General features: G+C 48.8%; 1 protein-coding gene across 7 annotated transcripts in view; it reads right to left on the bottom strand.

The window, feature by feature from the left end:
- THRAP3 (thyroid hormone receptor associated protein 3) overlaps positions 1 to 12,070 on the bottom strand; it is a 222,794-nt gene that overhangs the window by 55,269 nt on the left and 155,455 nt on the right. For all 7 annotated transcript variants that reach the window (XM_069223850.1, XM_069223848.1, XM_069223853.1 and 4 more), the window contains one exon: positions 10,892 to 11,061. In XM_069223850.1, coding sequence (XP_069079951.1) covers positions 10,892 to 11,061 — 170 coding nt within the window. The remainder of the gene's footprint in view (positions 1 to 10,891; positions 11,062 to 12,070) is intronic.

Genomic DNA, 12,070 nt, shown 5'->3' with positions numbered 1-12,070 from the left:
TGGCACCCTGAGGGGAGTGCCATGTCGACTTACTCGTTTTGTCCTCACTAGCACACACAAGCTGGCAAGCAGTGTGTCTGTGCTGAGTGAGAGGTCTCCAGGGTGGCATAAGACATGCTGCAGCCCTTAGAGACCTTCCTTGGCATCAGGGCCCTTGGTACTAGAAGTACCAGTTACAAGGGACTTATCTGGATGCCAGGGTCTGCCAATTGTGGATACAAAAGTACAGGTTAGGGAAAGAACACTGGTGCTGGGGCCTGGTTAGCAGGCCTCAGCACACTTTCAATTGTAAACATAGCATCAGCAAAGGCAAAAAGTCAGGGGGCAACCATGCCAAGGAGGCATTTCCTTACAATCACTGTCAAGTATCAAACACTTTCAGTTTCAAAAGTGGGCATTGCAATTTCTCACAGAAAGCAATGCAGTCATACAGGAGGAAAAGTAACAATTTGCAGGCAAGTATTTGACTTACAATCCCAGTCTTTGGGGGTTAAGGTGTCCTCAGGGCAAAGTTTAGTAAGACACCAAGGGTGCACCACCAGCAACACTGGTCTGGATGGGTGCAGAGGTCAAAGTTGGTGTTGTGCACCCAAAGGAGACAGGGGGCGCTCAGACAGAAATGGCTGGCAGGCAGTGTTTATGGGGGAGTCGCATATCAACACCAAACAAGCATCCTCAGCAGCACAGGGGCGGCCGGGTGCAGGGTACAAACAGCGTAAGGCGTCCAATGTTTTTCAAAGAGGGAACCCCAGGGATCACAAAGATGAAGCAGGCGCAGTCCAGGGAGTTGTCCTCTAATTAGGCTACAGGAGTCGTCATTTTGGGCAGGAGGGGTCAACCCAGGGGACCAGCTCTAGTCATTTGGGCCACATGGACACGGGCCGTGGGTGTCTGGTGCAGAGTGGGCAGGACTCATGGTTCCTGGATGTTTCTGGAGTCCTTCGTTGCAGTTTCTTTCTGGACAGGGCTGCTGTCTACTGGAGTTCTTGGTCCTCTAAGGTGCAGACAGTGCTCTTGAGGCTCTAAAGAGAGAGCTGGCCCTGCAAGATGTGTCGCCATTTAGTTGCAGGGTTCCAGAAGCTGGAGACAGGTCTGTAGGGCTAGAGCCAAGTCAGTCGGTGTCTTCAGTCTTCTCTGCTGGAGGTCAGCTTAGCAGTCAGTTTCTTCTTTTTGAGGGCGCCAGGTATCGGACGAGCTAGGTTGAGGGGTGCCCTAAATCCTGAATTTAAGGGCATTATAGGGGTCAGAGGGCAGTAGCCAATGGCTACTGTCCCGGAGGGTGACTACACCTTTCTGGGGTTCACTGCCTTTAGGGAGGGGGTGTGCACAGACCTAACCCTATTGGTCCCTGTCCTCCAAACCAAGATGGAGCATTTTGCAAGGAAGGGGGTCATTTCAGCTCTGGACACCTTAGGGGTGGCCACAGCTTAAGTGGTCACTCCTCATTTTCCCAAAATTTTCCTGCCAGACTTGCTGCCAAAATTGGGGCTTTGTCAAGGGCCGGGCATCTCCACTAGCCCAGTGCAGGCTTTTTTTCTGACCACAGAGCGCACAAAGGCTCTCACCCCATCAAACTCATCTGGAAGTGGCAGGCTGGCACAGACCGGTCAGTCCTGCACTAGAAGTTTGGCTAAAATACAGGGGGCATCTTTAAGATGACCTCTGGGTGCATTTTTCAATAAATCAAACGCTGGCATCAGTGTGGGTTTATTGTGCTGAGAAGTTTGATACCAAACTTCCCAGACTTCAGTGAAGTTATTATTGAGTTGTGGAGTTCTGTAAGGAAATGCCTCCTTGGCATGGTTGCCCCCTGACTTTTTGCCTTTGCTGATGCTATGTTTACAATTGAAAGTGTGCTGAGGCCTGCTAACCAGGCCCCAGCACCAGTGTTCTTTCCCTAACCTGTACTTTTGTATCCACAATTGGCAGACCCTGGCATCCAGATAAGTCCCTTGTAACTGGTACTTCTAGTACCAAGGGCCCTGATGCCAAGGAAGGTCTCTAAGGGCTGCAGCATGTCTTATGCCACCCTGGAGACCTCTCACTCAGCACAGACACCCTGCTTGCCAGCTTGTGTGTGCTAGTGAGGACAAAACGAGTAAGTCGACATGGCACTCCCCTCAGGGTGCCATGCCAGCCTCTCACTGCCTATGCAGTATAGGTAAGACACCCCTCTAGCAGGCCTTACAGCCCTAAGGCAGGGTGCACTATACCATAGGTGAGGGTACCAGTGCATGAGCATGGTACCCCTACAGTGTCTAAACAAAACCTTAGACATTGTAAGTGCAGGGTAGCCATAAGAGTATATGGTCTGGGAGTTTGTCAAACACGAACTCCACAGCACCATAATGGCTACACTGAAAACTGGGAAGTTTGGTATCAAACTTCTCAGCACAATAAATGCACACTGATGCCAGTGTACATGTTATTGTAAAATACACCCCAGAGGGCACCTTAGAGGTGCCCCCTGAAACTTAACCGACTATCTGTGTAGGCTGACTAGTTTTAGCAGCCTGCCACAAACCGAGACATGTTGCTGGCCCCATGGGGAGAGTGCCTTTGTCACTCTGAGGCCAGTAACAAAGCCTGCACTGGGTGGAGATGCTAACACCTCCCCCAGGCAGGAATTGTCACACCTGGCGGTGAGCCTCAAAGGCTCACCTCCTTTGTGCCAACCCAGCAGGACACTCCAGCTAGTGGAGTTGCCCGCCCCCTCCGGCCAGGCCCCACTTTTGGCGGCAAGGCCGGAGAAAATAATGAGAAAAACAAGGAGGAGTCACTGGCCAGTCAGGACAGCCCCTAAGGTGTCCTGAGCTGAGGTGACTCTAACTTTTAGAAATCCTCCATCTTGCAGATGGAGGATTCCCCCAATAGGGTTAGGATTGTGACCCCCTCCCCTTGGGAGGAGGCACAAAGAGGGTGTACCCACCCTCAGGGCTAGTAGCCATTGGCTACTAACCCCCCAGACCTAAACACGCCCTTAAATTTAGTATTTAAGGGCTACCCTGAACCCTAGAAAATTAGATTCCTGCAACTACAAGAAGAAGGACTGCCTAGCTGAAAACCCCTGCAGAGGAAGACCAGAAGACGACAACTGCCTTGGCTCCAGAAACTCACCGGCCTGTCTCCTGCCTTCCAAAGATCCTGCTCCAGCGACGCCTTCCAAAGGGACCAGCGACCTCGACATCCTCTGAGGACTGCCCCTGCTTCGAAAAGACCAGAAACTCCCGAGGACAGCGGACCTGTTCCAAGAAAAGCTGCAACTTTGTTTCCAGCAGCTTTAAAGAACCCTGCAAGCTCCCCGCAAGAAGCGTGAGACTTGCAACACTGCACCCGGCGACCCCGACTCGGCTGGTGGAGATCCGACACCTCAGGAGGGACCCCAGGACTACTCTGATACTGTGAGTACCAAAACCTGTCCCCCCTGAGCCCCCACAGCGCCGCCTGCAGAGGGAATCCCGAGGCTTCCCCTGACCGCGACTCTTTGAACCTAAAGTCCCGACGCCTGGGAGAGACCCTGCACCCGCAGCCCCCAGGACCTGAAGGACCGGACTTTCACTGGAGAAGTGACCCCCAGGAGTCCCTCTCCCTTGCCCAAGTGGAGGTTTCCCCGAGGAATCCCCCCCTTGCCTGCCTGCAGCGCTGAAGAGATCCCGAGATCTCTCATAGACTAACATTGAAAACCCGACGCTTGTTTCTACACTGCACCCGGCCGCCCCCGCGCTGCTGAGGGTGAAATTTCTGTGTGGACTTGTGTCCCCCCCGGTGCCCTACAAAACCCCCCTGGTCTGCCCTCCGAAGACGCGGGTACTTACCTGCAAGCAGACCGGAACCGGGGCACCCCCTTCTCTCCATTCTAGCCTATGCGTTTTGGGCACCACTTTGAACTCTGCACCTGACCGGCCCTGAGCTGCTGGTGTGGTGACTTTGGGGTTGCTCTGAACCCCCAACGGTGGGCTACCTTGGACCAAGAACTGAACCCTGTAAGTGTCTTACTTACCTGGTAAACCTAACAAAAACTTACCTCCCCTAGGAACTGTGAAAATTGCACTAAGTGCCCACTTTTAAAACAGCTATTTGTCAATAACTTGAAAAGTATACATGCAATTTTTATGATTTAAAGTTCCTAAAGTACTTACCTGCAATACCTTTCGAATGAGATATTACATGTAGAATTTGAACCTGTGGTTCTTAAAATAAACTAAGAAAAGATATTTTTCTATACAAAACCTATTGGCTGGATTTGTCTCTGAGTGTGTGTACCTCATTTATTGTCTATGTGTATGTACAACAAATGCTTAACACTACTCCTTGGATAAGCCTACTGCTCGACCACACTACCACAAAATAGAGCATTAGTATTATCTATTTTTACCACTATTTTACCTCTAAGGGGAACCCTTGGACTCTGTGCATGCTATTCCTGACTTTGAAATAGCACATACAGAGCCAACTTCCTACAAGTTCCTAATGACAAACTCCCAGCCCATATACTTTATATGGCCACACTGGCCTTACAATGTCTGAGAATGGACTGGTACACTGTAGGGGCATATTGCACATGCAGCACTGCCCTCATCTGTGGTATACTGCACCCTGCCTTAGGACTGCAAGGCCTGCTAGAGGGGTGACTTACCTATGCCACAGGCAGTCAAGTTCAGTTCAAGCTGGAGTGTCCGGTTGGGGCAGGAGCCACTACCCACCCTTCTGGAGATGCAGGAGCAGGTCAACAGTGAAGACCAGGAGTCGGCTATGTTGCACAGGAGAAGAGTTGCAGAAGTGATGCAGTCGATGTCCCACGTCGGAAGAAGAGTTGCAGTCAGTCAGTGGTGAGGAATAGCCACCAACAATCCTTGGTAAAGGCAAGAGAGTCAGAAGAAGAGCTGCAGAGCAGCCAAAGACCAGGAAGGTCAGGGGGTACTCAACCCAAGGAGGGGAGTCCAACATAACCCTCGACAGTGAAGAGTCGAAGTCGAGGATCAGCCCCCACAGGCAACTCACAGGCAGCAGGTACAGGAGTCACAGTGAGGCCAACTCAGCACACCTGGAGAGGAGTCCCACGTTGCTGGAACAGCAGGCAGGAGATTGCTTTGCAGGGAAGTGCTGGGGGCCAGGGCTACAGAGCCTGCAGATCCCTTGGAGTAGAGACCACAAGCCTTGGTTGCTGCAAGAGTGGCGGTGCACAGTGGTAGTGTTCTGCAAGGAGTGGCAAGGGCTCACCGTCTCCCAAGTTGGACAGGGGGCAGAGGACCAAGGGGTCAGTCCAGACCACCACCTGTGATGCAAGATCCATGCAGCCGGTCGTCGTTTCAGTTAGTGCCTGCGGATGCAGGGGAGTGACTCCTCCATTTCAAGAAGATTCCTTCTAGCTTCCTGTGCAGGCTGAAGACTTGTCGCCCTCAAGAGGGTGCACAGCCAGGGAAATGTTGCAGTTGCTGGAAGGAGCCTGAGAAACAATGTTGCAAAGCAGAGTCTTTGCTGGAGTTGCAGATTGCCAGTTCCTGGAGGGTCCAGTTGCAGTCCTGCTGGGTCCAGTTGCAGTCCTGGTGGCCGGAAGATGAAGTGAACGATGCAGAGGAGTCCTGCTGGAATCTTGTACGTCAAATCGGAGGACCCATCCAAGAGGGAGACCCAGAAAGGGGGACTGGTCACCTAGCATGGTGACCGCTTATCAGGAGGGGGCTGTGATGTCACCTGCCTGACCTGGCCACTAAGATGCTCCCAGGGGCCTCTGCCCACCTTGGATTCAAGATGGCAGAATCAGGTGGTCACCTGGAGGAGCTCTGGGCACCACCCCGGGGTGGTGATGGACATGGGAGAGGTCACTTCCCTTTCCATTGTCCAGTTTGGCACCAGAGCGGGGACTGGGGGCGCCCTTCAAAGCAAATCAGGAGCTTGAGGGAGGCTATGCCACCATATACAGCTAGGCACAGCTGCATATTAGTGCACTAAAAGTCATGGTCCTAACAAAAATATAACATAAACCAGCCATTCTGGCCACATTTGGCACATAAAATGGCAAAACAGCATTGAGGCTTTCTTTCTGAAGGAAATAAGATCTGTGCCGATGAACTATCGTACATGCATTCTTTAATGGGAAGCCCATATGAAACTAATGCAGCCATTTTTTTAAGCAGTTTAAACGTTGAATTCTTATTAGAAAAGTACACCTTTTAATTCCAAACCACTGACTGCACATATCCTTAACCCGAATCAGACCTTGCTAGGTTTTGGAAATAACCAAGTGCGCTGTAACGCCATATTAAGGTCAGATTATGTGCTAAAGGAATGCCAATCAAGAAAGCATGAGTATCTGAGGCTCTATTTGCACAAGATGATACAAAATCATAATTTAAACTTTGCATAGTTTAGAGCGTATGCGCATCTTATAGGACTTTTTCCTTAACAAGGAGTTTGTTGTTCAAACAAATCTGCTCACTATTAGGTGTACACCTTCCACTGCACAACACTCAGCAGAGGAAAAAAACCAAAAAAAAACAAACACACTAGATGGTTTCACTAAAAGTACTCCTCAGATCTGACCTGAAAAGAAAGAGTCAAGGCGTGGACATCTCCAACTTCGAGGGGGAAATGGGGAGTGTAGGAAGTTGGCTCTGTATGTGCTATTTCAAAGTAAGGAATAGCATGCAGAGTCCAAGGGTTCCCCTTAGAGGTAAAATAGTGGTAAAAAGAGATAATACTAATGCTCTATTTTGTGGTAGTGTGGTCGAGCAGTAGGCTTATCCAAGGAGTAGTGTTAAGCATTTGTTGTACATACACAAGACAATAAATGAGGTACACACACTCAGAGACAAATCCAGCCAATAGGTTTTGTTATAGAAAAATATCTTTTCTTAGTTTATTTTAAGAACCACAGGTTCAAATTTCACATGTAATAGCTTGTTTGGAAGGTATTGCAGGTAAGTACTCTAGGAACTTTGAATCATTACATTAGCATGAATACTTTTGTCATAAAACACAATAAGCTGTTTTAAAAGTGGACACTTAGTGCAATTTTCACAGTTCCTGGGGGAGGGAAGTTATTGTTAGTTTTCACAGGTAAGTAAGTCACTTACAGTTCTCAGTTTTTGGTCCAAGGTAGCCCACCGTTGGGGGTTCAGAGCAACCCCAAAGTTATCACACCAGCAGCTCAGGGCCGGTCAGGTGCAAAGGTCAAAGAGGTGCCCAAAACACATAGGCTATAATGGAGAGAAGGGGGTGCCCCGGTTCCAGTCTGCCAGCAGGTAAGTACCCGCGTCTTCGGAGGGCAGACCAGGGGGGTTTTGTAGGGCACCGGGGGGGGGGGGGGGACACAAAGTAGCACAGAAAGTACACCCTCAGCAGCGCGGGGGCGGCCGGGTGCAGTGTGCAAACACGCGTCGGGTTTCCTTCAGGTTTCAATGGGAGACCAAGGGGTCTCTTCAGCGATGCAGGCAGGCAAGGGGGGGGCTCCTCGGGGTAGCCACCACCTGGGCAAGGGAGAGGGCCTCCTGGGGGTCACTCCTGCACAGAATTTCCGTTTCTTTAGGGGCTGGGGGTGCAGGGTCTTTTCCAGCCGTCGGGAAATGGAGTTCAGACAGTCGCGGTCAGGGGGAGCCTGGGGATTCCCTCTGCAGGCGTCGCTGTGGGGGCTCAGAGGGGACAACTTTGGTTACTCACAGTCGTAGAGTCGCCGGAGGGTCCTCCCTGAGTTGGTTGTTCTCCACCAGTCGAGTCAGGGTCGCCGGGTGCAGTGTTGCAAGTCTCACGCTTCTTGCGGGGAATTGCAGGGGCCTTTAAATCTGCTCCTTGTAACAAAGTTGCAGTTCTTTTGGAGCAGTGCCACTGTCCTCGGGAGTTTCTTGTCTTTTTCGAAGCAGGGCAGTCCTCAGAGGATTCAGAGGTCGCTGGTCCCTTGGAAAGCGTCGCTGGAGCAGGTTCTTTGGAAGGCAGGAGACAGGCCGGTAAGTCTGGGGCCAAGGCAGTTGGTGTCTTCTGGTCTTCCTCTGCAGGGGTCTTTCAGCTCGGCAGTCCTTCTTCTTGTAGTTGCAGGAATCTAAATCTTTAGGTTCAGGGAAGCCCTTAAATACTAAATTTAAGGGCGTGTTTAGGTCTGGGGGGTTAGTAGCCAATGGCTACTAGCCCATAGGGTGGGTACACCCTCTTTGTGCCTCCTCCCAAGGGGAGGGGGTCACATCCCTAATCCTATTGGGGGAATCCTCCATCTGCAAGATGGAGGATTTCTAAAAGTTAGAGTCACCTCAGCTCAGGACACCTTAGGGGCTGTCCTGACTGGCCAGTGACTCCTCCTTGTTATTCTCATTATTTTCTCCGGCCTTGCCGCCAAAAGTGGGGGCCGGGGCCGGAGGGGGCGGGCAACTCCACTAGCTGGAGTGTCCTGCGGGGCTGTGACAAAGGGGTGAGCCTTTGAGGCTCACCGCCAGGTGTTACAGCTCCTGCCTGGGGGAGGTGTTAGCATCTCCACCCAGTGCAGGCTTTGTTACTGGCCTCAGAGTGACAAAGGCACTCTCCCCATGGGGCCAGCAACATGTCCCTAGTGTGGCAGGCTGCTGGAACCAGTCAGCCTACACAGATAGTCGGTTAAGTTTCAGGGGGCACCTCTAAGGTGCCCTCTGTGGTGTATTTTACAATAAAATGTACACTGGCATCAGTGTGCATTTATTGTGCTGAGAAGTTTGATACCAAACTTCCCAGTTTTCAGTGTCGCCATTATGGTGCTGTGGAGTTCGTGTAAAACAGACTCCCAGACCATATACTCTTATGGCTACCCTGCACTTACATTGTCTAAGGTTTTGCTTAGACACTGTAGGGGCACAGTGCTCATGCACTGGTACCCTCACCTATGGTATAGTGCACCCTGCCTTAGGGCTGTAAGGCCTGCTAGAGGGGTGTCTTACCTATACTGCATAGGCAGTGAGAGGCTGGCATGGCACCCTGAGGGGAGTGCCATGTCGACTTTCTCATTTTGTTCTCACTAGCACACACAAGCTGGTAAGCAGTGTGTCTGTGCTGAGTGAGGGGTCTCTTAGGGTGGCATAATACATGCTGCAGCCCTTAGAGACCTTCCCTGGCATCAGGGCCCTTGGTACCAGAGGTACCAGTTACAAGGGACTTATCTGGATGCCAGGGTGTGCCAATTGTGGAATCAAAAGTACAGGTTAGGGAAAGAACACTGGTGCTGGGGCCTGGTTAGCAGGCCTCAGCACACTTTCAATTCAAAACATAGCATCAGCAAAGGCAAAAAGTCAGGGGGTAACCATGCCAAGGAGGCATTTCCTTACAGGGAGGAGGGGAGAAGAGGGGTGTTTAAGTTAAAATATTAATACTTCGTTTATAAACGCTATCTGAGTTGAAATGAGTGTTTAAACTTATCAAAACATGAGGCAACTCATGCGTGTAAGGAGAAAAGTCCTTTCAGGCACATGCGATGACCCTAGTGTGGGACCGACTAAAACAGTGAAAAACTTTCACTTTCATTTTTTTTAAAAGTAGTTGTGAAGTTCATCTGATTCCACCATTATTGAGTAAAGACAGAACCATCAGGCACTCACTTATATGAGTATGATCCTTAAGATGTGCCTATAATTATAACTGAGTTTTGCATACTGGAGTGGCGCAGAGTGGAGTGCACTGGGGTAGAGTGTTGCAGGGTATTGTGGCAGAGTGCAGTGGCATCAAATTCAGCAGTGTATAATGAAACCTTGCAAAATACAGTGGCGCAGATTAATATGCTGCATGGCAGAGTGTAGTGGTGCAGAGTACAGAGGCAGACTGCAGCAGTGACATGGAGAGCTCGAGTGCAGTGGCATGTGGTTGAGTGATGCAGAATAGAGTAGCGTAGTGTGCACTGGCATAGAATGCAGTAAAGCAGTGTTGAGGAGTAGTTGCATATAATGCAGTAGAGCAGAATGTCGCAGAGTGCAGCATTGCAGAGTAGTGACAGCGTTGTAGAGTGGTTTTGAGTACAGTAGCGCAGAGCACAGCGACGCAGGGGGATGGAGAGGTACAGAGTAGTGTACACTGGCAGAGTGTATAGGCAGAGTGCATAGGCGTAGAGTGCAGAGGCGCACAATTCAACGGTACGGCGCAGACTGCAGCAGTGCAGAGTTCAACGGTATGGCGCAGAGTTCAATGGTATGGCACAGAGTGCAGTGGTGCAGAATTCAACTGTCTGGTGCAGAGTGAGGGGCACACAATGGAGTGGTGCAGAGTTCAATGGCAGGGTGGAGTGGAGTGCAGTGGACTAAATTGAAGTGGTGTGGAGTGCAGTGGCCTGGAGTGGTGCTGAGTGGAGTACAGTACAATGGTGTGGAGTGGTGCAGACTAATATGCAGTGGTGCAGCATAGGGTTGACTGACAGAGTGAAATAACCATGGTGTGGTAGCATACATGACATTTGCAAATGAAATGACCATTACATTTTAGAGACACAGTTTTACTAATAAAACTATTCAGTGCACAGATGATAATGTGTGGAAGTGACCTCATCCAGTGTATTGATTTCTTTTGATCATATTAAAGTATGTTTCTAACAATTCAGAATTAACCAAAAAATGTGTACGTTCCCAATTCAGATATATTCTGAAAAACTTGCAGTTTATTTAAATGACGTCTGCGAGAAAAACACCCTTTCCTGCCCCCCAGTAACCAGCAAAATTCTCAGATAAGTTCTCTCACTCTGAAGTCAGAGAAACAAATGTAAAAACTAAACTCCATCAGAATACAGAGCCTGACTTCTGACCTCTTCCTTTGAATGCACAGCAAATGTGACAAGTTATTTTAAACAAACCAGACCGCTCTGCTGCCCGGAAGGCTTCGACCTAAAAAGTAACATTGCTTTTGAAATGTCACACTTGCAATATATTTTAAACACCGCACCAAAATTACTTACTTGTGCTTCTTTGACCCCTTGCGGGACTTAGTCGGTTTCTCAACTGATCTCTCACGTGACCGGCTGGAATCTCTGGAGTCCGGGGATTCTCGTGAACGTCCTCGCTTGTGCTCTTTATGTTTTTTACGCCGTTCAATTTCCACTGGTTCGTCCTTATATTTCCCTTCAGCCTGAAAAAAAGGCCATGTACAGGTTAGATTTATGCTAAGGCCTCAATCATGAGTAACAATTACTTTTAAGTGAAACAATTTAGTTCTGACAACAGTAGGTTTACTTTTGTGCTTAGCGTGAGAGATCTGAGAGAAAACTAATTGTCTGATGCAAAATTAGAGGAAAAGAAAAAAGAACATAACTTGCCGCTCAGACTCAAAAGCACATACGATAACTGATCAATGTCCTCCACATTATTATGCATAATGATCAGGTCGTACCAGTGCTAAGGTTAATTTACCAAATGGCATGCCAAATGCAGAGCAAAGTATTCACTAGTTCAGTTCAAACAAGTGGATTTTTTTTTCAAGAGCAATGTTGAATCAGATTAGTTTCTCTCTAAGCCACACACAGATTAATAACGATTATAGGTAAAAAATAATAAATACCTATCTCCAAACTGTGCATTATAAGTCTTACGGCTTAAGGTCAAACATTCTCTAGTACACAACATACTCAAGGTATGAGAACATCAGGTGCTGCTTTCACAGGGCATTGTCTAATGCCACACAATTTAAACAAACTACACGAGTACACATAATCTTGGGTGGGAACAGCAAATATATTTCATTTTTACCAGCAGTTCCAGAAGGACCTTTCAACCCCTGCCTCTTTACCAGGCATACAGAAAGCTGGCATATTATCTTTCCTGCATCAAAATCACTAAAAGCATCCTCCTTATTTTAAGGTTCACTTCAAACTAAACTTTGGAATTGTTACTTTCCTTTTATGAAAAATCCTATTTTATTTATATTACACAATTTTTATTATGCATTGAATTACTCCACCATTCACTTATCTTCAATATTATTTTGTCCTGCAGTGCCAGAATCCCGTTATTACTGTGCACCTTTGGTTAAAATCAGAGATTGAAATAATACTCCTAAATCCTGACCATTTGCTACAATGGATAATATTGCTTCTCCCTTTCAGAAATGGACAAATTTCTATAAATCTTCCTCAGTTAGG

Source organism: Pleurodeles waltl, chromosome 3_1, assembly GCF_031143425.1.
Source record: "Pleurodeles waltl isolate 20211129_DDA chromosome 3_1, aPleWal1.hap1.20221129, whole genome shotgun sequence".
Taxonomy (NCBI): Eukaryota; Metazoa; Chordata; class Amphibia; order Caudata; family Salamandridae; genus Pleurodeles; species Pleurodeles waltl.
The sequence above is the reverse complement of the archived record's forward strand: the minus strand, read 5'-3'. Positions and strand labels throughout refer to the sequence as shown.